General features: G+C 41.1%; 1 protein-coding gene across 3 annotated transcripts in view; it reads right to left on the bottom strand.

The window, feature by feature from the left end:
* SPTBN1 (spectrin beta, non-erythrocytic 1) overlaps positions 1-24,737 on the bottom strand; it is a 220,065-nt gene that overhangs the window by 78,683 nt on the left and 116,645 nt on the right. For all 3 annotated transcript variants that reach the window (XM_048842862.2, XM_048842861.2, XM_048842864.2), the window contains 2 exons: positions 5,736-5,887; positions 1,427-1,600 (listed from right to left, as the gene is read on the bottom strand). In XM_048842862.2, the coding sequence (XP_048698819.1) occupies positions 1,427-1,600; positions 5,736-5,887 (326 nt within the window). The remainder of the gene's footprint in view (positions 1-1,426; positions 1,601-5,735; positions 5,888-24,737) is intronic.

Here is a 24,737-nt window from a genome sequence, read left to right on the forward strand (position 1 = left end):
GTGGAGGGGCAGAAGGAGAGGCCCCGAGATAGAACAGCTGCTTCTGCTGGGCTGAGAGTATAGTTGGATAGGTTAACAATATTGCTAGGTGGGGTGAGGGAACCATTGCTGTGGCCCCTTGTAGCATGTAGTAGTTTAGAAAGTTTAGTGTCCTTTTTCTTTTGTAGAGAAGCAAAGTGTGCATTGTAAATGGCTTGTCTAGTTTTAGTAAAATCCAGCCACGAGGAAGTTTGTGTGGAAGGTTGGTTCTTTATGAGAGTATCCATTTTTGAGAGCTCATTCTTAATCTTTCCCTGTTTGCTGTAGAGGATCTTGATCAGGTGATTCCGCAGTTTCTTTGAGAGCGTGAGGCACAAGCTGTCAGCATAGTCTGTGTGGTATGTAGATTGTAATGGATTTTTTACCTTCAGTCCTTTTGGTACGATGTCCATCTGTTTGCATTTGGAAAGGAAGATGATGTCTGTCTGTATCTGTACAAGTTTTTTCATGCAGTTGATAGATTTGGAGGGTGATAGATGGAGGGTGAGAAAACCTGGATTTCTGCTGGAAATGGCCCACCTGTTGATCACTTTAGATAAGCTATTACCAGCAGGACAGTGGGGTGGGAGGAGGTATTGTTTCATATTCTCTGTGTGTATATAAAGTCTGCTGCAGTTTCCACGGTACACATCTGATGAAGTGAGCTGTGGCTCACGAAAGCTCATGCTCAAATAAATTGGTTAGTCTCTAAGGTGCCACAAGTACTCCTTTTCTTTTTGTAAGTTAGCTGTTAGTTCAGACCAGTTTAAAAGCTAAAGAGACATTTACTTTTCAAAATTACATTCTACTCCACAGAGATGGGAACTTTTCTCCTGTATTTCATACATATTCAAAGAACCAAAAATACTCCCACTCATTGTTTGCATGGTTTTAAGTAAAGCCATAAAAGGCAAAAATATTAAGATTTTAAACAACTTCGTGGCTGTCAAGAGTAGAAAGATAAGAGAAATAAGGTTTATACATTTATACTATTGGTTATGACTAAACTGTGAAATCTCTACAAATCACTTTCAGTGATTTTAAGTGTTTATATGTCATATATTTAAACACCCTGATAATGAAAATAAGATAGTTTATTTTGTTCTCTGCACCTTGTATTTACCTATGTTTTTAAAAACAGTACCTGAATTATAGACAGAAAACCTAGGCTGACAGTTCTCGTTTGCTTCCTGCTATGGATCAGTAGCGCAACTTAGGCATCAATCATGCAAGCCGCTGTCCATTTCTGTAAGCTCCTGAGAAGTCCTGCTGAGTACTAAGTACCCTCAGCTCCCCTTGAAGTCAGTGTGACTCAGGGGCACTTAGCACTTCTCAGAAGGTCCCCAGTAACTTGGAGGATCAGGTCCACTGAGAACGAACATGTAGAACTCAAAAGTAATTTGTTTACCTGGAATCTCAGAATAATGGTCCAAATAAGGCCAAGAGTCAGCCTGTGATTCCCATCCACAATATCATGGGATCCCATGTTTTCTAGATGCACTCTTTGTTCTTTCAGAAACTGGAGGGCTTTATCAACATTCTCCAAACAATGGATGCGCATCCTTCCCTTGGTTGGTTTGGGCTACAAGGCAAAACACAGACCGGGAAAAAAGATATTACTGAAACTGCAAAAAATGTTTCTCAACCATTCAATCTAAACAGGTGCAGTCATCTACAATTTCCATTCTCAGTCTGGCAATAGTATGTATTTTCTCTCCAGATGGGATTTAACGCTGATGACAAAATTAAAAACACAATTCATGATCTGTGGTCACACATCATTTTAGGGACACAGTCTCATCTCAGGCTTTGACCCAGATTAACCCCTTTCAATATGAGATAAGCATTTCTTCCTTGAGAGAATAGGTTTATTTATTTATTTATTTATTTAAATTGTTTTCCTTGTAAAACTCATTTTTAAAAGGATAATGTTGCTGTGTGGTCATCTCTGGCTGAAACATGTCCAAACCAGTCAGAGGACCAGTGCATCCCCAATCAACCAATAACGTCCGTTTATGGAACCAGATAACGTGCCCGTGGTTACCACACCCAGAGGTGAGAGAGGATAATTTGGCCGATATAAGGAGTGAAAGTGAACACCTTCACTGAGAACGTGATCAAGTCTCTGAAGCAGAAGTGAAGGCAATTTAATTCCACCTCCCAGTCAAAATATGCTGCCATCATCTTCCTTTTCAATTCACTACCTTCATTTGCTATCTGCAAGACTAGTGATTTTGCTGGGTGATAATGGCATGTTTTACTGACACACCCCTTTCTGTGCCAGACAGCCAAGATTTGTTTTTAAAGTAACATTTGCTGCATTGGGAAATATATTAAATAAGCAAGCTCACCAATGCATGAACACAATAAAGATAAACAATTAACTCCAGAGGACATCTCCTGCCAACATTTAACTCTTTTAAAGGCAGCTCAGATTTGGCCCTTAAACAAACTGATGAGGCACCATGAAAAGGAAATTTCAAAACTTCTTTGACCCTTAAAGACAGGCAGATTTTATCAAAATAGCAGAATACATTTATTCCAACTGATTTCCTTAAAAGAAAAAAAAGGAAGCCAGCACCGTGAAAGTAACATTTTTGATCAAGACCCAGTGTAACCCAGCAAAACCATGAACGCAATAACATCACTTGAAAGTCAGGTATAAAACAGAAACAGTCAGGTATAAAATAAAAGAAACTTTGTTCTGTAGACAAGCATTACAGCTGAATATGCTGTTCAGTGCTCACTGACATATCTTTGAGGGTATTCAGCCAAAACACTAATCCACACTGTTTTCTTTGTTTTATTCAGTGAATGTAATTAACTGGCCACTGAAATAGCTCAGGCAAAGTCCTTTCTTCAGACTGTACTCAGGAGACAGAAGGTCTCAGCCAGAGCTCTGTTATGTATCCTAGGAACACTGGCTTGAACAACATCAGTAATAAACATGAAACGCTTTGCTAAAAAAATATTCTTAAGGACACCAAAGTGTCAGTAGTCACTGGTTTCACTTCAAATTTCTGTGACCACAAGTTCTCTTTTGGGGGCAGCATGGCCTAAGTCAGCATTAATTCTAATCCAGGGCGTAAATTTCCAGGAACCTGATTCTCACTTACATGATGGCTACTTTACACCACCCTGGCTATGTAACAGGCCCTCAAAACGGACATAAATTACATTTCCACTCTGAGGTTTCCACACACTGTCAGAGCAGGGCAAACAGGCTTTAGTGTACACAAGACCTCACATTTCAGAAAAGATACTAGGGTGATCCCAGGAATTATAGACCAGTGAGTCTGACCTTCAGGTAAACGGATGCAATGATTATTAAAGAGTAGTTATAAGTGAAGTTATTTTGGGTGCCTTAATTTTGTGGTTCCCAACTTGAGACACCTCAAAGGTTTTCAGAGGATGGATTGTTAGCAGCACCTTTGGAAAATTCAGGCCCTTTAGTGATGTACAAATTTGGGCACCTGAAGATTGGGGCATTCCAAATCACCACACCTTTTTGAAAATTTAGGCCTCAGTGACTTGCCCAAGGGAAAACAGGAAGTCTTTGACAGGGCACTGAACTGAACTCTGCTCTTCAGCATCCCAGGATAGTGTCCTAGCCACTGGACTGTTTTTCCACTGGACTATTCTTCCGTGTTGCAGGATGAGGGTAAGAATTTGTAACACAAGTGTAAGGTTATTATATATTTTATTGAATGAATATATTAACTGCATTTACAATTTAAAAATAACATATATAAGATAGCTTCTGTCTCTAGTTATCCCAGTTGTCCTAACTTTCTAGGTTTGCTCTCTAAATGGTAAGTTTTTTTGAGCAGAGATTGTCTTGATATCTGTGTCTTATGTAGCACTAAACACATTGTGCCAGTGAATAACAAATAAAAAATAAAGGTAATTACAAAGAGCAACAGAATTTCAGCAAGTAAGCCACATAAGATGATCAAAATAATATACTCTTCATTGTGCGTAACTGTCTCAAGGTTTTGTGAATTACCTTATCTATATCCATGTTTGCAGTGGAAGGAATGCTAGAATGTGCTGTTTAAACAAAGGTTGCTGTACTCACATTCTAAAGCTGAGATAACAATACTAAAATAAGAAATTGTAGTAGTGTTGCAAACCACTACTATGGTATTTTAATGGTGATGTAACCACAGATGTAACATTCTCACTAGGAGAACGCTGCTGGCTTGGCACCATTACTCCCAATATAACTGCATATGTTCTATTTGAATAAAAGATCCATTTTTCAAACCTTGGTGAGAAAAAAAAAAAATCACATGGAGGAAGTTGCATGGCTGGTCTGAGTTTCCCCGTAGATAAAGTAATATGTGACATCAAAACTGACTTCAGAGCAAATAATTAAACTGAAATTAAGCGGTGAAACTGTGTTGAAGGGTTTGCAGACTTAATACCTGAAATAGTCTAAATTTTACAATAAAGACCAACTCTGATCTCAGCTACACCAATGTAATTGAATACAGTATCGGAATAAGCACTGTTTGCAGTGATCTCGTTCAGGGCATAAGCTTTTGTGGGCTAGAACCCACTTCATCGTTCAGGGCATAAGCTTTCATGGCCTAGAACCCACTTCACTGATGAAGTGGGTTCTAGCCCACAAAAGCTTATGCCCAAATCCATTTGTTAGTCTCTAATGTGGTCACAAGGACTCCTCGTTGTTTTTGTTTGCAGAGAGAACATCAAACACCAATACCACACTAAAATAAATTAGTCAGCATAAAGGAATTTATTTTGCGCAAAATATAATATACACCCATACTAAGTATATTTAACTTCTAGTATGGAATATCAGGACGGGGTACTTATATGCATCTCAGAGTTTATATAATCAAAACAATATTTGGAAATCCCTATATCAAGTTTTGCTGTACTAACACAGCACTGTGGGGCATATGTTCAATTTACTATGCAGGGTCTTAACCCCAATTTACTATGCAGGGTCTTAACCCATATGGCTTCCATTAATAAGACCAGCTGAAGACACTTGATTACACAGTTGCAACCTCATGTAGCCTTGGATCACAGCTGAAGACCGTATTCCTTTGATAAGGTTGTCTTAAGAGCAGGGACATCATTAAATGATCTGTGTGGGGGAAAACTAGTACCCCACCATTCCCTAAAATACACTTCCAATAGTCATACAGCACCACTTCTTACCACTGGAGTTTTATTACACCCAGTCCACAGGATGAATATCTTCCCTCAGATACTGACACTCATTTCCCGTTGATGAGAATGAGAACTGCTCACATACATACATACCTGAGGAAAAAGTGTCACCCAGAGGATTCTAGTTCATGTGGCATACCCCCCTAATCAAAGACAGCCACAGCCTGCAAGGTGCTGAGCACCTTTCAGAGCCTTCATTGATTCCAATGGGAGTTGAGGTTGCTCAGTACTTCCTGGTAGTGCTCAGCACCTTACATGATAGATGAGGCTCTAAAGGTTCTAACTCCTACTGAAGACAATAGAAAGACACTTCAATGAGAACTAAATCAAGCCCTTACTTGTGTTAAATACAATTTTTAAAAATTGATAGGAAGAGGTTTCTTAAAAATATGGGGTGAAATCCTGGCCCCATTGACATTAATGGGAATTTTGCCACTGACTTCAATGAAGCCAGGATTTCACCCATGGTTTTCATGAAGAGATGACAAAAAGAATATAAAGATATAGACACTTACAAGTCTTTCTCCTGAAAGAACTTCCAGCAGTTTGATAAGCATCCGTCCATCACGAAGATCAGTGTATAAATCTGTAATTCTACATGATACACGTGCCAAATGTGAATTAACCCACTTTGTGAAAGTCTTCTTCTGAACTGCCTCTCGTTCATCTAGGCAAAGAAATAATAAAGGATTATTCTAAACAAACCAAAGCTTATGCACAGACATAAAATGATGATAGTCAAACCCATGTTTCAATATATTCAAATAAAGAGGCTTGCTCGTGTCTCCAGAGGAGTTATTTAATCAGGACATTTCACAGAAAATCCAACTTTCTTATTTTATAGTATTTTCTGATGAAGTCAGGAGAACTGATTTCACTGGGAATTTTGCCTCAGCAATGTTTGAGAAGTAAATCTGGAGCATGGACTTCAGGATTTGGCAGCAGAACCTGTTTCTTAAGACATGAATAGGTGACTAGTAAAAGAATAACCTAAAGCAGAGGTGGGCAAACTACGGCCTGTGGGACCCTCCTGCCTGGCCCCTGAGTTCCTGGCCCAGGAGGCTAGTCCCCGGCCCCTCCCCTGCTGTTCCCCCTTCCCCGCAGCCTCAGCTCACTGCACAGCCGGCACAATGCTCTGGGCGGTGGGGCTCTGAGCTCTTGCGAGGCAGAGCAGCTGCAGAGCCGCAGCTTGACCCGGTGGCGTGGCTAGCTCCAGACGGGCCACACGGCTGCCTGTCCTGGTGCTCTGGGCGGCACGGCTATAGCGTCGCCAGCCACCGGTGCTCCAGGCAGCGCAATAAGGGGGCAGGGGGTTTGGATAGAGGGCAGGAGAGTTCTGGGTGGTGGTCTGGAACGGGGGATGTGGATAGGGGTCGGGGCGGTCAGAGGATGGGGTTAAATGGGAGCAGGGGTCCTGGGGGAGGGCGGGAGGGAAACGTCAGGAAGGAGGGGGGTGTTGGATGGGGCAGCCAGGGGCAGGGGTTCCGGGGGCGGTCAGGGAGAAGGGGTGGTTAGATGGGGCGGGGGGGGCAGTCCGGAATGAGAGGAGGGGTTGGATGGGGCAGCGGGGGGCAGTCAGGGTCAGGGGGGTCTGGGGGTGGTCAGGGGACGGGTGGGGATGGATGGGGCAGGGGGTGTCAGGGAACAGGGAGTTTGGATGGGACAGGAGTCCCGGGGGGGGCCGTCAGGGGGCGAGAAGCGGGGGGGGGGGGGTCAGATAGGGGGCGGGGGCCAGGCCACACCTGGCTGTTTGGGGAGGCACAGCCTCCCCTAAGTGGCCCTCCATACAATTTCGGAAACCGGATGTGGCCCTCAGGCCAAAAAGTTTGCCCGCCTCTGACCTAAAGTGTGTCTGTGAATTATCAAACTTCCCCGTCCTTTGTTAATCTTGGTTATCTTGCAGCTTTTAAGATAACCGTCCAACTTCTGCTCTTGATTATATTGGTGTAAATTCAGAGCAACTTCATTGAAATCCATGGAGTTACTCAGGATTAACCTTCGTGTGAGAGCTGAATTTGGTCCAATGCTTCTCACTTATTTTAGTCTTTCCCCCTCATAATAGCATTTATTTTAGGATTCAAAGATTTAAACAAATATTTATGTAAAAGCCGGATGAACTGTTCCAGAACTGCAAGAGTGAAGTTGGCCTGGATTTACATAAAGCCACAGAAAAACAGATTTTTTCAACATACACATACCACACACTTTCCTAACTGTTTGTTCAGATAACCGTTGGCAAAAGTCATAGTTCATTTAATGTGTATGCTCCCTATAGACCTACGTTAATTCAGAAACTCTTAAGAAGTTGTCTGCTGAGTATCCGACTTTTAGCCAGAAAAAGGTGCATCGTTTGGTCACTCAGGCTCTTAACTGACTTCAGTGGACTTTGGATCAGGACCTTATTTATCAGGCCTCACATTTAGGCACCTAAATAAGAGGCCTGATTTCAAAGGCACTGACCATCTGAAACTCTTATTGACTTCATTGGGATCTGTGGGAACTCAGCGCTTTTGGAAATCAGGCCACTTTGACTTAGACACCTAATTTTAGGCACCCAAAAAACTCTGAACACATTATTTGAGATATATGAAATGTTTTTGGAATGTAGGAGGGTTACATTTTCACGCAGAACTGAATCTGTCTGATGTCTCCCATGCTCCCTGGCCTTTTGGAATTTCCCAGGAGGTGCAATGTGCCTGCTTTCCTACAGACAGTGCTTCTCCAGCATGGACAGGTGCATAAATCTGGCACATTCATAGCTAGTTTTACTATATTCTGCTGGAGTACAGGGACTGATCGTGGCAACATGGGATAGGAGGAAAGAGGAGAAGAAAACTGAAGCCTGGGGGGTAAGAACACAGAAAGTAAAGAAATAAATAGCAATAGCGACAAGGGGGTGGTGGTAAGGGAAGGAAACAGGAAGAAGGAATCTGAAAAGGAGAGAGCGCACTATCAGTCACTAAAATGACTGTAGGTATTTGTTTACTGATATGACCCCTGTCACTACAATATCTCAGTGCCTCCCGTGTATTTCTGAATTTATTCTTGCAGTACCTCGTGAGAGGGCTAATGCATTGGAACTGACCCTCAAAGGTGTTTATATTACACCAATACGTTTTCAACAGCCTGACAGCCCGTGGTACAGTTTGCAATGGTCCTCTCTTTGTGAAGTACAGTGTTACAATGACATGGCAACACAACAGGAAGTTCGCAGTAACTGAGGCTTGCTTTCTGATACCCTGATAGTAACCAACCCTAGTTTATTACATGCTGCAGACCTTTGCCCCACTGAGCTATCTACTCCCGATTGTGTTGTAACTTTTCCCCACAAAATGCTCAATGCTTTGTGACCACATATTTCATTCTGACAGGTTTCAGAGTAGCAGGCGTGTTAGTCTGTATCCGCAAAAAGAAAAGGAGTACTTGTGGCACCTTAGAGACTAACATTTATTTGAGCATAAGCTTTCGTCAGCTACAGCTCACTTCATCGGATGCATACCTTCTAATTATTATTACAACATCACAACGTCAGCAATACAAAGCCAAGATATATATTGTTAATAAGCGGTGTGAACAGGATGTGGGCCACTTCATTAGAAAGCACAGACTCCTTTCTAGCAAAGCAATACTACAAAACCAAAAATAGAGTCAAAAGATACAGCCTCCCATACTCAAGCTGCTCCTCATTTCCAGCAGCATAATAGCACAGTTTGCTCAATCCTTCACCAAAGGAAAAAACCCATCATATCTGGCTAGTGGAAATACTAGTCTATCCAAATAATAATTTAAATATACTCTCTAGTAACCTTAAACATTCTGTTCAGAACTATTTGTAGTGAATTCCTTAGAATGCTTTATCTGCACAGTTGCATGTCTGCTAATTCATGCGTCAAGTCAAGAATGATTCCTTTAACTAGTGAGTCACAGAAAACAGTTAAAGAACTAGCAATGCTTTACATCTATTAAAAATTTTCCAACAATTACCACTTCTCCCTTCCCCATAAAGTTTACATAAAAACTCATTGTGACCCAGATGTGTCCAAGAACACTACATAATGTATATTTATTTAACTACTGTAATGTCTATATAGCAATGCAACATTAAGAGATGTCTAGATACTGGTACAGACTTATAGTTTGGATGTTCAAAGCATTATAGCTTCAAGAAAGCTGTGAAATCTAGTTACTAAGTTATCTGTAATGGAACCTATTAAAATAAACACATGATTATCAGCCATTCTCCAGTCCTCCTTGGGGTGCAGATTAAACATAATGGGTGGTGAAAGCAAACCAGCGGATACCATGTTGTTTTAGCAGGTGGCAACTGAGGGGCCAGACATATGGACTAATCAGGGAAAGGTAAAACAGAATATGGACGTTATATGAAAAAATATGGTGATATATTGGGCCAGATACTCAGCTAGCATAAACCTGTGTTAACTTCAACCGAGCTCTAGTAATTTACAGCTGCTGATGATCTGGCCCATTGTCTGAGGAAGGAAAACAGCTGTGTGGGTCAAACAACAATGTATTTCAGTTAATCCATCCCCAGGAAGCCAGCTCTGTTTCCTTAAGCAGTGACTTCCATCCTTTTCACATGGAGGCCCTACCACCCCTCTGACAGATCAGTAGCTGGCTACTCCTCTCACACTGTGTCCCCCTTCCAGTCGTGTCCCAGTACAGTTGCTGATCCCCTCCTTTTACCTATTCACTCTCTCTGTCTTGTCTTTTGTGATTTCCATTATTTCCTTTGCATTGGCATGGGTTGTTTCTGATTTTTTGTTTCTCCACCCTCCTTTGTCTTGTTTTCACCCCTTTTCCACCCACCCCTGGTGGTTCCTTCCTTCTCTCCCCACTGTTTACACAAACCTAAAGATAGAAATGGAGGCAATAAAAATTCTAGTTACTGCACCTGTGATGTTTTCAGACATGAAATCTCTGTCTCTCTAATTTTCATGCTCTAAATCTTATGTCTCTCCAATCCCTGTACATTCCAGTTATTTGTTATAATCCACATCTAGGTTTGTGGGCTGAGGGAGGGGGTGTTTCTGTCTTTCTTACTGCCCACTGTGATTGAGCAGTAAGGATGGAAAAACAAACTTGCCATTGGGAAAGTCAAATTACTGACTGGCCGAATGCATCCACTTGCCTGCACTGAGAAAGCCCTGCTTGATAGTAAATAGCCAAGCTCCCACACAGCCTTGTGGCATGCTACTGACTGCCAGCTCTTCAGGAGAGCTGGCAAATAGACAATAAAAGATATCCAGGAATGCAGCTCTGCAGCCCTTTCTGGACTCACACTTTCCTTACCCACTCCAGGGCACTCTGTCTCTCTCACTGGGTGCAGCTAGCCTGGAAAAATTCAGCTCTGTAATTCTCCACTGATAGTAGCAACAGTGCAACCACCAGAGTAGACAGAATGCAGGCGTTTTTACCACCACATCATGTATACCCCCTGTAGTACTGCATATAATATATATACTTTATACAGGTTTCTATATATGGAACTAGAAAACAAGATTAAAACGGTTGATAAGTTTATTTGAATGGGGTGTGGCATGTAGTCTTAAAACCTCTACGGACTATTTCTGCTTGGCATTTCACAACGATGGCAGATTTTTGCAACTGATTTCACCATCACCTTCAAACTGATAAACTGCAAGTACATTTTTTATTCAGGTCTTTTAAGTTAAAAGACGCACAGAATTAAACAAAGACCATCAATTTTATTTGCATATCTATTTTAACCCAGGAATTGCACCTGCAGCTTAGAAAATGCAACAAAGCACAGAAAATAACTAATTGATGCTATATTCATGTATATACTATTACACAAAAACAAAATATACATGTATATATATTAATATACATTAATAATTAATTATGGGTATTTAATATCAATAGTGGGAAAGGAAGCACCATTTATAGTCACTCATGCCTTTTAAGTTTACATTAGCAAATGTGACACTTTTGACAAATATCCTTCATATCTTTAAAGAGTTATTTTTAGATTTTGAACAATCTAATTGAAACCAGAGGATATGGGTGGAGCTGCCAATGTCTTTTAGCTTGTGAAAACATTTGTTTCCCAGGGGTAAAGACAAACGAGCATCATGCAAAACATGCACAGCAGGAAAAAGGAAGTAGCTCTTAACAGCTGTATTGATAATACAGACTCCAACTTATCTTGAGGCAACATTAGGAAGGAAATTTCCTTTGGACGGAAACCCCTCTGACAAATACGATTAGCAGGTGGACTTGCAGCTCATGCTTAGTGCTTGTGATTTACTGTGGCTGACTTGGTTTAGTAGTTTAGTAAGTAAACAGGAGTTAGGTAATAAACTTTCCTTAACGAACACTCTTCCTTTATAATTTTAGCAACATTCTGAAATATTAAGGGTGGGATTTTCAAAGCTGATAAAGGAATCTGGATGCCCAATTCTCATTAAAATTAAAGGGACTGTAGGATTCTGGATAAAAATCCATGAACCATATTCTGCTGTCGATTACACCGGTGCCATCCTATTGAATTCAATTAACTCAGTGGGCTTGCACCAGTATAATGGAGAATTTGGCTCCGGATATGAAGTGGGAAGTACGAAAATCCAGCCAACAAACACAAACATACACAGCCCTCCCCACAGTGTGCAGAACAGTGATATCAGCACTAGTGATGTAAAAGTTTAACTGGTTAACCGATTAACAGATAAGCAGACTTATCTATTTCAGTTAACAGTTAAACTCCGCTGCCGCACTGCGGGTGGCAGCCAGGAGGGACCCCGGGTGCGCAGCCGGGACACCAGCAGCAGGGACCAGTAGTGGGGATCCCCGGGTGCAGGGGCTGGCAGCTGGGGGCCCGTGTAAAACATGGGGGTGCTGCAGCACCCCCCACACCCCTAGTTCCCCAGTTAAACGTGTAACCTATAAATTTTTAGTCAGTTACATGGTTACTCTTTTTAACAGCTATTTACATCCCTAATCAGCACCGTTCCTTTAGCACAAAGGCAATCAAATGTTGTGGCTGCAAAGGCTACCTGAACTGGAAGATTGTTTCTGAACTCAGTTTAAAGATTGTTTGCCCTCTTCCACATTGACCAAAGCTTGGTTTAAACAGATTGAGCCCAAACCCATTTAAAATTGGGTTTTAAATCTGTTCAGCAAGCACTGTACCCAGCCCAACACAAGCAGAAGAACTTTAAGCCCAGCTTTTTAAAGGTATTTAGACGCTGCTGCACTCAATGTTGCAGCACCTAACAGACTTAGGATCATAAAGCTCACTTTCAAAAGAGATTTAGGCATTTAGGAGTCAAAATCACATTGACAGTTGATGCCTAAAAGGTATAACCACCACTTAGCTGGACACAGATGCTGTGCTCAATCTGATAAACTGCAAAGGGAGGGTTCTAAAATTAGCACAAATGACATAGGAAAAAAGACAAGGAAATTAATTAAACCAGAAAAAGAAACCATGAAAGAAGAATTAAGTGTCTGACTAATACTAGCTACAGGGTGTTTAACCTACAATCTAGACTAGCAGTATTGTCGGAACATAATGTTTAGAGACAGGGCTGAAGCTTCATCTCAAGTCTTACCTGCGGTGCCCAGGTAATAAGCAGCGTATTGTATATGTTATACACAATCAGGTGTAGACCTGGGCAATACTTCAACCAGGGTAAATGCAGGACCTTTTTTCCTTCCTAATTGCAAATGCAACAGCTTCTTTATATTAAATATTTTTTTTACAAGTTGAATATAATTTCTAAAGCGTAAAAATATTTTTTTCCTGTACAGTAAAGAAATATAGACAGTATGCTCTTCCCATCAAACTCTGTTAAATACACTGTCTTAATGATCAAATTTAGGCTCCTGGCTTTTGCTTAGATATTCAACGTCAACAGTTTCCCAGAACTCTTAGAATCATAAGAATTCAAGTCAACAGCGCAGAGAGGAAAACAGAACTTTCTTTCTCAGGCCAATGGTCACTCTATTCTCGGCTTTTCAGGATACAGGACACTACGCTGGTCTAATGTGTTTACACAGATGCATAGATATAGAATTCAGCTGCCAACAACAGATGATTTCAAAAATTCCAACCATTCCTGAAGGTCTTCCTATTAAGAAGGATGCCTGAGAAAACTATGATTGGTTATCTGGACAACTCTGTTATGATCTGTGCAGATTTTACTGTGAAGAAACACAAACATATTCACTGTGACAATCTACAGCTTTCACTGCTTTGTAACTGTAAGAGCCAGTTAAATATAATGGGTGAAATTCTGTGCTGCATCTCTAAGTGGAGCAGCCCAAAATTTGCAACCCAGGTGAAGGGTAGATAATGCAGCTTTCAGCCACCTTTGCACTTCCCTATCCTGGTCTGGTCTGGGGCCCTCTGCACAACTTACACAGCTCTGGGCCTGCCCCACAACATACCATCTACACCAGGACCTGTGAAGGGATCTTCGTGGGCAGTCTTATGCCTGACTTCTAGAGTTCCTTTGTAATCTTCCTACAGCTAGAACTGGGGCTTTTAGGGTGCCTTTATGAGGCCACCAGGGGGCCAGAGTAGGGGTGAGGCTCTCACCCAGTATCTTTAACAGCAGCAGCAGGTGCTGTACGATCATTCTAAGGTGGAACAAAAGTGTGTCCTTTAGGCCAGTGGGTTCTCAATCAAGGGTACGTGTACCCCTGGGGTACACAGAGGTCTTCTAGGGGATATTCAACTCATCTAGATCAGTGTTTCTCAACCTGGGGGTTGCAACTCCCAGGGTGGTTGCAAGACCAAGGCCAGCGTTAGCAAGGCCCTAGTGTGCAACGTACAAGGTGGTGGTAGAGACTCCTTGTGTTGTTATACTCATACACTTACACAAGGGCCAGGGACAATCAGGAGCCCTGGACTGTAAGCTCCTCCAGGCTGACACTGTCTTTTTACACGCCTGCTAAGCTCCTAGCACATGACATTGCTATACAGATAAATATGATTATTGTTATTACAAGCACAGAGAGAATAAAACTCATGAACTCATATCACTTGCTCTAAAACATAAAACTAACTCAAACTAAAAGCAAGTCTATTATGCTAATGAAGACTCTAATTTAAAATGTTTAAAATCCACCAAAAGAAGAGAAAAAATGTCATCAGGTGGGAACAAAGATTACTAGACACTGTTAGAAAAAGGTCACTATTATGAACACAAAAAACACAGCTCCTCCTAACGTTACTGCATTCTAAAACTGTATCCATATTTCCCTTTAAGAACAAGGCAAATAAAACTGAACAGCAACGTTTCTTGTCTTCTAGCATTGCGATGGTTTTCCATCTGCTGACAAGATGCTAGTACTGAAAATATGGACTGATAAAAGCATAAAGAAAGGTATTTAACCTGGAAGCCAAAATCCCCAATAAAGTCAAAGTGAGCATTCCAAAGCTGAGAACATTATTTCATATATGTGCCATATTTAATAACGCTGGATGAAATTCTAAAATAACGGCCATCTGCTTTATTTTTACTTCAATCTCTCAGGTAGTTTAACACAGCAAAGTGGCTCCAACCGATGTTTTCAATGTAAAACTAGTGCACTCAAGAGGGTTAATTTATTACACAAAACAGACTACACGTGAATTTGTTGCGCTGGATTAACTCCACTGAAGAAAAGGGTGTTATAACCAGGGTTTTACCTACATGTGTTTGAACTTCGCCCATTAAAGATTAAAAAGGTAAGAAATTATTCTGCTCACATTGTGTTTGGCCACTGACTTCCATTTGGAGCAGGATCAAGTCTCTAGAGCCTCCCCTACTCTACCACAATGGCTTAACGTTCCCAAACTTCAAAACAAGGCTGTGTATTTCACAATTCTTCCTCATTTACTGGGAAGCACCAGAGGGAGTTTAAGTCCTATATCACAACACACGTTATAAACAATATTTCATATATATGGTTTGATTGCCTAAAATATCTTAAAATGAGAAAAGGAAAACAGCTGCACAAGGCTATCACCATAAAAACCGTTCTGATATTTTCTCTCTGATGTCGCTAAACCTTGCCCAGAAAATAAAATTTTGTATAAAACCATGTTGAGTAGTCAGCCAAGTAGTACAGCGTTTGGGAGGACAGGTATTTTCATAGTCGTTATTTTTGCATACGGTTGATAGCTGTTTGGTGCTATAATATCAAAAGATGTCACCAGAAGGTTAAGAAAGGCAGCATACTAGAATGACTGGGTCCATATGTGACAATCACTGGGAGGTCTCACATTCCAATAAATGTAACATAAAAGCCATCTGGGGTTAAAAGACCAAACAAAGAGAAAATCTTTATTCTAAAGAGGACAAATCACATAGCAGGTTTACAGAAAGGAAGATGCTTTGACCTATCCTCACTAGATTGATTTAAACTATGCAAATCAGATATTCAACCCGACTTCTGCATTATGGGAAATCATAGTTAAATTATTTTTACAAACTGAAGACTAGCCATTGAAATGCAACTGCCATAATGGAGAATTAAAACCATTTAACACCTTAGGTGACACGCCTGCAAATCTGTATGCCGGTGTTTAGCTTTAAGCACAGAAGCTGTCCCATTGACTTCAGTGAGACTGCTCACATGACTGAAGTTAAGCACAGGCACACGGCTTTGCCACATTTTTCCCTAGCTCCAGAAATTATATCCTGAGAAAAATACTACAGGGACATATGAATGAACAGCACTGGGACTGGAGCACCCAAGGGAAAAAGAAAGTGGGTGCTCAGCACCCACTAGCAGCCTCCCCCCCCCGACCGCCCCACTACCTCCCTTCTGCACCTCTCGCCGCTGGCAGAGCTGCCGATCAGCTCCTTCTCCTCCCCTCCCCTTGTGCCTTCAGCACACCACGATTAGCTGTTCAGCAGCATGCGGGAGGCACTGGGGGAGGAGCAGGGGCAGGAAGAGGCGGGGGAGGGGCAGAATGGGGTGGGAAGAGGGGGGGCCGGGGTGAGGCCTTGGGGGAAGGGATGGAATAGGGGCGGGGGCTGGGACGGGAGCAGGGGTTGAGCACCCCACAGGAAATCGGCGCCTATAGTGAACAGCCTTACAGAACAGACAAATAGCCTGAGTAGAATAATAAAGGAGCTACTGTCCGGTGTATAGCTCAGACAAATCTGCATGTACTAATAGAATAAAAATATCCTAGTGCTGTTAAAATACACAAATTCAGCACAACCAATTTGGTCCCGAGCGTTTAAGTCTCTTGGGGAAAAAAATTGTAAATGTGATCGAGTCAGAGACATCGCCTTCTTAAAAGGGATCTCGGAAAAGAACTGACTTGTCCCAAGATATTGTCTACGAAACTCCCACAAAGGAACAATGAAAATGATCAAGATCACAGCAGTGTTCTGAACTACACATAGTCTTGTGTGGCCTTTGTAGCTTCCTCCAAAAATATTCTTTACTGGCACAGTGCAGGAACGGGCCAAAAGGTTTTCACAAAAATCGTTCCCCGTACACTAGATGGTTAAAGGCTGACATTGGGGACTAGTGCTAGTTCTCTGAACAGCCTAGGTAGGCAGCTGATACCCATACCTCTACCACCTGTTATTTCCCTCCTGTCCAGCAAACCAAATAGAGCGAATGTATTTTTACAATAAACCTACTTCTCTTTGTTGTTTGGAGAAGGGAAGATAAGAAGTTTTGAATTTTGGAGGGTAGGGGAGATTATTTATGACCTCCTCTCCGTGCCACTTCTTTTCCTTCAGTCTTCTCCATTTCCCCCTCAGATGCAGTACTGTTGGTTCCGGTTCCCCACTCCCTCCTTACCTTAATGATGAACTCAGGGCTCAGAAATGTCTGTGACTGGGCCTAGATGCAACTAACTGCCCATTTCTATGATTCAGCTGTGTGTGCATACTGGTGCATAGGGTAACCTGGAGTGCTCCACATTCTGGAGCTCCAAACTCATACATGTCGAGACGCTCTGGAATATGAAGTATACAACTGTCCACTGGGATTATAATTTAGAATAGAGAAAAGGAGACAGGAGTGTTTTGACTCAGTGCAGCCCCATATTCACCATTAAGGCAGGGAAGTGGGCACACACTGCCATGGTAGACAGAAGCTAATACTCAATCATGAATGCATTTAATCTTTTGGAAATATAAAATCTGGGAGTTAAATTTATAATGATTTGCGGTTAAATTATATATTTGTACTATTAGATTAAATATTTTAAATTGACAACCATATATTTAAATAACCACTGCATCAGTTGGGGATTAATAATATTTTCAGTTTAATAGGCTGATTTAATACCCTTGCTCATGCTTTGTTCGTTTCATTCTGCTTCCATTGTCACAGAATAATTTACCTCTGATGATTACAAGGTATATTGTATATGGCAATATACTGTTCTGTACAGTGAGATTGCCAAATAAAAGCAGTAACAAATCAGATAATAATGCTGGATATCAGCATGTATTATGGTTTGGAGTTAAAATGGCCTCTAAGCTCTCCCTTGATTAAAGCAGAATGAATATTGGCAATAAAAAATGTCTAGGTTACAGCAAAGGTTACTTGTACTAACTGAAGGAATCTACGGATAATTTAGAACATAAGGCTATTTCTAAAAAGATTACTAACAAGAAGCATTAAAAGGAAAAACTGTCTTCTCCACGAGCCCAGCTCTGCAAGTCTGCCATACAGAGAGCTCCCATTAGTCCCAATATTCACATAGCTCAAGTCTTGCAGAACTGAGCCCTTTAATCTGTAAGTATGTTTAAGAAATGCTCCAGAAAAACCTGCATTAAAAAATTACACCCCACTGAACATTACACCCCACTATCAACGTCTCTATCAGTCAGTCAGAATGTACACAAAAATTCAACCATAAAAAAGGATGCAGCTAATCAAAACTTATTGTACAATTTCTTCACTTCAAAGATATCACCTCCTCGAATCTTCTCTAGAAGCTCTCCAGGGTATAATTAAGGTTGAGTTTCAACGTTCATCCTAATCTCTCACTTCAGAATTTTCCTTTCGGTGTTAAAATTTCCGTGCTTGGTCCCAGACCAAATGCAATTTTATTTATCTATCTGTGTTTGTTTGGTTTTTGGCAGGATGAGTGGGAACCTTTAAGCAAATTCACTTCAACCTTTAGAGTTATGCACCGGGGGGAGGAGAATATCCTTTTCCGGTAAGAAATGTCTTTGCTCAGATAATTAACTCCAAAGTGGCTGAAGAGAGAGGCTGAAATTTCTAGTATCCAAACTTGACTTGTTCTATAGATCTCATTGAGATATAAAAGGCAAAGCAAATTTGAAGGAAATTGGTTTCAATAATTATAAAGTTTCAAAGATTTAAAATACCTGTAGGTAGTTTCATGCATGCATACTTAAACTTTTCTAACCTTTGTAAAATGAATTGTTAAGGGGGCTCTGATTAAGGATACTGTAGTCTGGTGACGGAGTTTATAAACTTCACAGGTTGAAAATCTCCATCAAGGAACTTACATATGGAAAGCAGAATTAGTGAGAATGATAGCTTCAGTTCAAATTGTCTACCAAGCTCACCAACTCACATATACCTTCAGATTTCTTTTTTCATTCCCCTTTTCTTTATGTATTTTTAAAAAAAAAAAAAGCAGGGAAATTAAATGCCAAAACCTAATATTAATACAATATGAAGAGAATAAAGAAAACTCAAAACTCAGGAAATTCCCAAAGGGAGGGTTGTTCCAACAAAGCTGCCTTGGCCATGTGGCATATATGTAGCATATTCTAGATCTGTTTTCAAATATAAACCTTAGCGTATTATTTTGTTATAAATATAAACCATAAGATATACAATGCAGCTTAATTAATGTTCTTGGTGCAATCATAAAAACTCAGGAAATTCAAAAGTTGGGTGTTTGATCACTCATTATTAATGGTGCATTCATGGTATATAACATATATAAATCATTTAACCCCATTTCAGCACGGTATTGTACTTACGCACACATCTACATAAGTAAGTGAACAGTCCCATTGAACTCATGGGACTAAAGTCAGGAATGTACTTAAATACCTTGCTGAACTGAATCCATAATTCACATATATACATAGACATGCACACAGACACTCAGAGTAAAAAGAAAATTCAGTCCATATAGTAGCTGAAAAATTAAAAATGAAATAGGCTGATACACTTCCTAAGCTCTGAAGGAGCACTTACAGGCATATAGAAAAGGAGTACTTGTGGCACCTTAGAGACTAACCAATTTATTTGAGCATGAGCTTTCGTGAGCCACAGCTCACTTCATCAAGTGCATATGTGTGTTCTGTGTGTGCTCAACATCTGATACACACCCACAAATCAGGGATTTTCATGAGCACATACCTATTGAGCTCATGTAAGCCTGACTCAAGCACATATGTAGCTCAGGGGTGTGAAAAATGCTCTGTGTATACACTTTTCAAAAACTGGTCCATAGTGACTTGCAACAGCTGCTGGAAAGTGTAATTCAAACTTGGCAACAGCAGCTAAACCAGAAATGAGGGTTTGTTTATGTAAATCAGAGAACAAAAGCTATTTTGGTATTAACAGGTTTCAGAGTAGCAGCCGTGTTAGTCTGTATTCGCAAAAAGAAAAGGAGTACTTGTGGCACCTTAAAGACTAACCAATTTATTTGAGCATAAGCTGTAGCTCACGAAAGCTTATGCTTATGCTCAAATAAATCTGTTAGTCTCTAAGGTGCCACAAGTACTCCTTTTCATTTTGGTATTAAGTAATTCGTACAAAGACATACTAAAACTATGCTAACAAATGTTTATAGTCAAGCACATCCATGGAATTCAGAAGAGACAAGGATGAAAGGCAGCCCTTTACCCAACCCATAGTTCCTGCCATTGCAGGCATCATCCAGTAGTCTTAATTTAAACTCACCTTGGCTCAAATTCTGTAGTGTGGAAATGGCATTTCACTACTGAAACAACAAGGAGTCTGATGGCACCTTAAAGGTTAACAAATTTATTTGGGCATAAGCTTTTGTGGGTAAAACACCACTTCTTCATCTGTTAGTCTTTAAAGCGCCACCAGACTCCTTGTTGTTTTTGTGGATAACACAGCTACCCCGTGATATTTCACCACTGGTAGATTCTGGTCTTAAAAGCCAGCATAGCTAGTTTGGAGAGAATCCGCAACACACTACGTTCCATCCCTGCTGGGGGACATAGCCTGGGGAAACAGGACATGGCCAAAACTTCCTTATACCCCAGTAATTGCCATGAGCCTTCTGGGGCCATTGGCTGCTGGAGTTATTTAGAGTGGAGCTCGAGAAATGTAACGCACAACTGACCCTGGATAGCAGGAGTGCATAGGCTGTGGTGGTGTACCACCCTTGAGGTGGGTTGCACACTTGTCAGCCAGAGTCAAGGATTTGCCACCAGATGTCAGCACAAGGCAGATAAGGACAAAATTCCACTTTTAACCAAAGCTGGCCAAACCTTTTTGAATGAAAAGATTTTGGGAGGGGGGTGATGGCCTTTTTTCTAGTAAGATTTAAGAAAAATTGTCTATTTAAAAAAAAATCCACATTTTTTTTTAATTCATGGTTTTATTCCCCCCCCCCTTTCCTCCCTCACCCCTCCATTTTCAAAAATCAACAAATGTGGCTTTTTATTGTTAAGATATTTTCTGCCTTAAAATCAGAAAGAAAAAGAGAAAACAAAGTCATTCTTGGAAGGGCAAGAAGGGACATGTTAAGACAAACACTTTTAAATGGTCTTTTAAAGATTATTTTCAAAATCCATGTGCTAAATCCTAGTGGCCTGATTTTCAGAAGAACTGAGTACCCGCATTTTTCATTGATAAAACAACAACTTTGTACAGGTGTAAATAATTACACAAACCACAGGACAATTGAGAATCAGGCCCCATAAACCCAATTCTTCCCTCACGCACCCAAGTGCAAATCAGGAATCCCTCCACTGAAGTCAATACACGTACATCAATATAAAACATGCATAACTGAATCAGGTCCAACATGTTACTACTGAGCCTACAGGGCCAAATTCGAGCTTGATTTATACCCTGTGCAACACCACTAGAATAAAATTGCACAGATTTTGACTCAACACAATGTAGCTGGGTTCCATATGTTATTTTTAATTACATGGATACCCATATTCTTTTGAGAGTAATTTCAAAAACTCTCCCACACTGGAGCAACTTTTTTAGCCTAGTTACAAACCCGCACAGATAAGGATTTATGTAACAGAAATGTTATGGAAGTCCCATCAGGCACCACTATATATATAAAAAAGAGACTTTAGCAATACAGAAGTTACAACTGGTTGAAGGGAGAAACACGCCACCATTTCCATTTCACAGTTCACATCTCACAACGTGAACTCTTAGAACAATAACCTAAGCAAAAGCTGTCGTCAATCACATCCAGATTCATCTAAAACATAATACGGTATGACTGGATTATCACCACACCTGTGAAAATGGCAAGATTCCAAAAAGAGATGTGGGTAATAACCAGGGATCTGGTTGGAGATGGTGCTACAGCTGCTCAAAGAGAACTTTTTTCCTTTTGTGTTAAAAGCAACATAAACCTCTCTCTTTCGGATGAGGCAATGTGCACGGAGAGCAATTTGCATCAGCCACACAAATCCCAAGTAAATGAAGCACACGTGGGGGCCGATGGGATGAAATTCACCCCACAGAGTGGCGTGCAGTCCCCACGACCACGGCTGGAATAGTAGCTACTAGATTCATTTAAACAACGATCCCATGGCCCTTCTGGCTCATGCCCCTCTCACCACATTCTGCACAGGTGCTTGTGGGACTGGCATGGAGACCGCTTACTCTAGACTAGGGAGCCTCACCAGGCTACTCATGCAGGCACACATGCTCAAGATGAATTTCCTTGGTTCAAAAGAACTTGAGATATTTAAAACCAGAAGTAGCCTAAGCCAACATTATCTGTTTCTCTGATGAGTAATTATAGTTTAAAGGTAAAAAGTTCAACATGAAAAACTAACATCTGGAATTCTTGAGACACCTCCCATACTTACTCATAGTTTGATTTAACTGCCATATCATAATGAGCACTACTCATATATTAAACTGCAAAGGGCAGTCACATGTAACAATGTAATCACTTTTGTTGCAATGGCAGACAATCTAAAAAGCTGAAAGATGTACATACCCGGAAAAATAATGGCCTCCTCATTAACAGAATACTCCACCTTCCCTGGAAATTATCACTGTTGCTGAAAGATATTCACTTAGACAAAAACAACTATTCTCACAGCTATGAGCAGAGGTTACTGCAGATAAGAGGACTCCTATGTGCAGCCAAAAAATAAGAAAAACCATGGACATGTTGTCTCTTCCCTTTTTTTTTCTCCTTTCTGGAATTGAATCATGCTCAAATCAAACTCAACAGTTGATAGTGTTACCAGCACAAAAGGGATACAAAGAAGGCTGCTGTACATTAGGGGAAAAGAACCCAACATGCGATATCAATGCAAAGAAGTTGCAACCAAAGAGAGGTAGTCGTCTGAGCAGAGTAGACAGCTAGGCCTGAATCGCAGAGATAAACTGTGGGCCAGATCCTCAGCTCCATACATTGGTGTAGCTCCATTAAGGAGCTGCCACAATTTACACACCAGCTTTTCAGCTCTTGTATCATCTGACTCCTAACAATCTCCTTGCAATAATATTACGATTTATTCTACTTAAATATATTTCTATAACAAGGCACTTTCCTGTAAAAATCTGTGCAGCTGATTTTTTTACATTTTTACAGCATCTCATTTGTATATAATCCTCCTTGCAGCTGAACTTTTATCTATTCCTCCTCCTAACTGACCCCTGAAGTGTTCTCATTTTCACTCTAGTAAAAACCAAATTCATTAGAAACCTTTGCCCTGCCATTTTTACAGGTGCATGTGACCCAGATATACCTTTCTGAGGAAGGTGTTTGGGATCTTTCTGGTTAGAGAATGATTAACACAATCCTTGCGAAAAGAAAAGGAGTACTTGTGGCACCTTAGAGACTAACCTTTATTTGAGCATGAGCTTTCGTGAGCTACAGCTCACTTCATCAGATGCATACCGTGGAAACTGCAGCAGACTTTATATACACACAGAGAATATGAAACAATACCTCCTCCTACCCCACTGTCCTGCTGGTAATAGCTTATCTAAAGTGATCAACAGGTGGGCCATTTCCACATAAACACCACCCTATACCGGAAACCTACTGACCGCTATTCCTACCTGCATGCCTCCAGCTTTCACCCTGACCACACCACACGATCCATCGTCTACAGCCAAGCTCTGCGATACAACCGCATTTGCTCCAACCCCTCAGACAGAGACAAACACCTACAAGATCTCTGTCAAGCTTTCTTACAACTACATTACCCACCTGCAGAAGTAAAGAAACAGATTGATAGAGCCAGAAGAGTTCCCAGAAGTTACCTACTACAGGACAGGCCTAACAAAGAAAATAACAGAACGCCACTAGCCATCACCTTCAGCCCCCAACTAAAACCCCTCCAACGCATTATTAAGGATCTACAACCTATCCTAAAGGATGACCCAACACACTCACAAGTCTTGGGAGACAGGCCAGTCCTTGCCTACAGACAGCCCCGCAACCTGAAGCAAATACTCACCAACAACCACATACCACACAACAGAACCACTAACCCAGGAACTTATCCTTGCAACAAAGCCCGTTGCCAATTGTGCCCACATATCTATTCAGGGACACCATCACAGGGCCTAATAACATCAGCCACACTATCAGAGGCTCGTTCACCTGCACATCCACCAATGTGATATATGCCATCATGTGCCAGCAGTGCCCCTCTGCCATGTACATTGGTCAAACTGGACAGTCTCTACGTAAAAGAATAAATGGACACAAATCAGATGTCAAGAATTATAACATTCATAAACCAGTCGGAGAACACTTCAATCTCTCTGGTCACGCAATCACAGACATGAAGGTCGCTATCTTAAAACAAAAAAACTTCAAATCCAGACTCCAGCGAGAAACTGCTGAATTGGAATTCATTTGCAAATTGGATACTATTAATTTAGGCTTAAATAGAGACTGGGAGTGGCTAAGTCATTATGCAAGGTAGCCTGTTTCCTCTTGTTTTTTCCTACCCCCCCCCCCCAGATGTTCTGGTTTAACTTAGATTTAAACTTGGAGAGTGGTCAGTTTAGATGAGCTATTACCAGCAGGAGAGTGAGTTTGTGTGTGTATGGGGGTGGGGGGGATGTGAGAAAACCTGGATCTATGCAGGAAATAGCCCGACTTGATTATGTAAAGAGTTGTCACTTTGGATGGGCTAGCACCAGCAGGAGAGTGAATTTGTGTGGGGGGGTGGAGGGTGAGAAAACCTGGATTTGTGCTGGAAATGGCCCACCTGTTGATCACTTTAGATAAGCTATTACCAGGAGGACAGTGGGGTGGGAGGAGGTATTGTTTCATATTCTCTGTGTGTATATAAAGTCTGCTGCAGTTTCCACGGTATGCA

This window comes from Caretta caretta, chromosome 3 (genome assembly GCF_965140235.1).
Source record: "Caretta caretta isolate rCarCar2 chromosome 3, rCarCar1.hap1, whole genome shotgun sequence".
Taxonomy (NCBI): Eukaryota; Metazoa; Chordata; order Testudines; family Cheloniidae; genus Caretta; species Caretta caretta.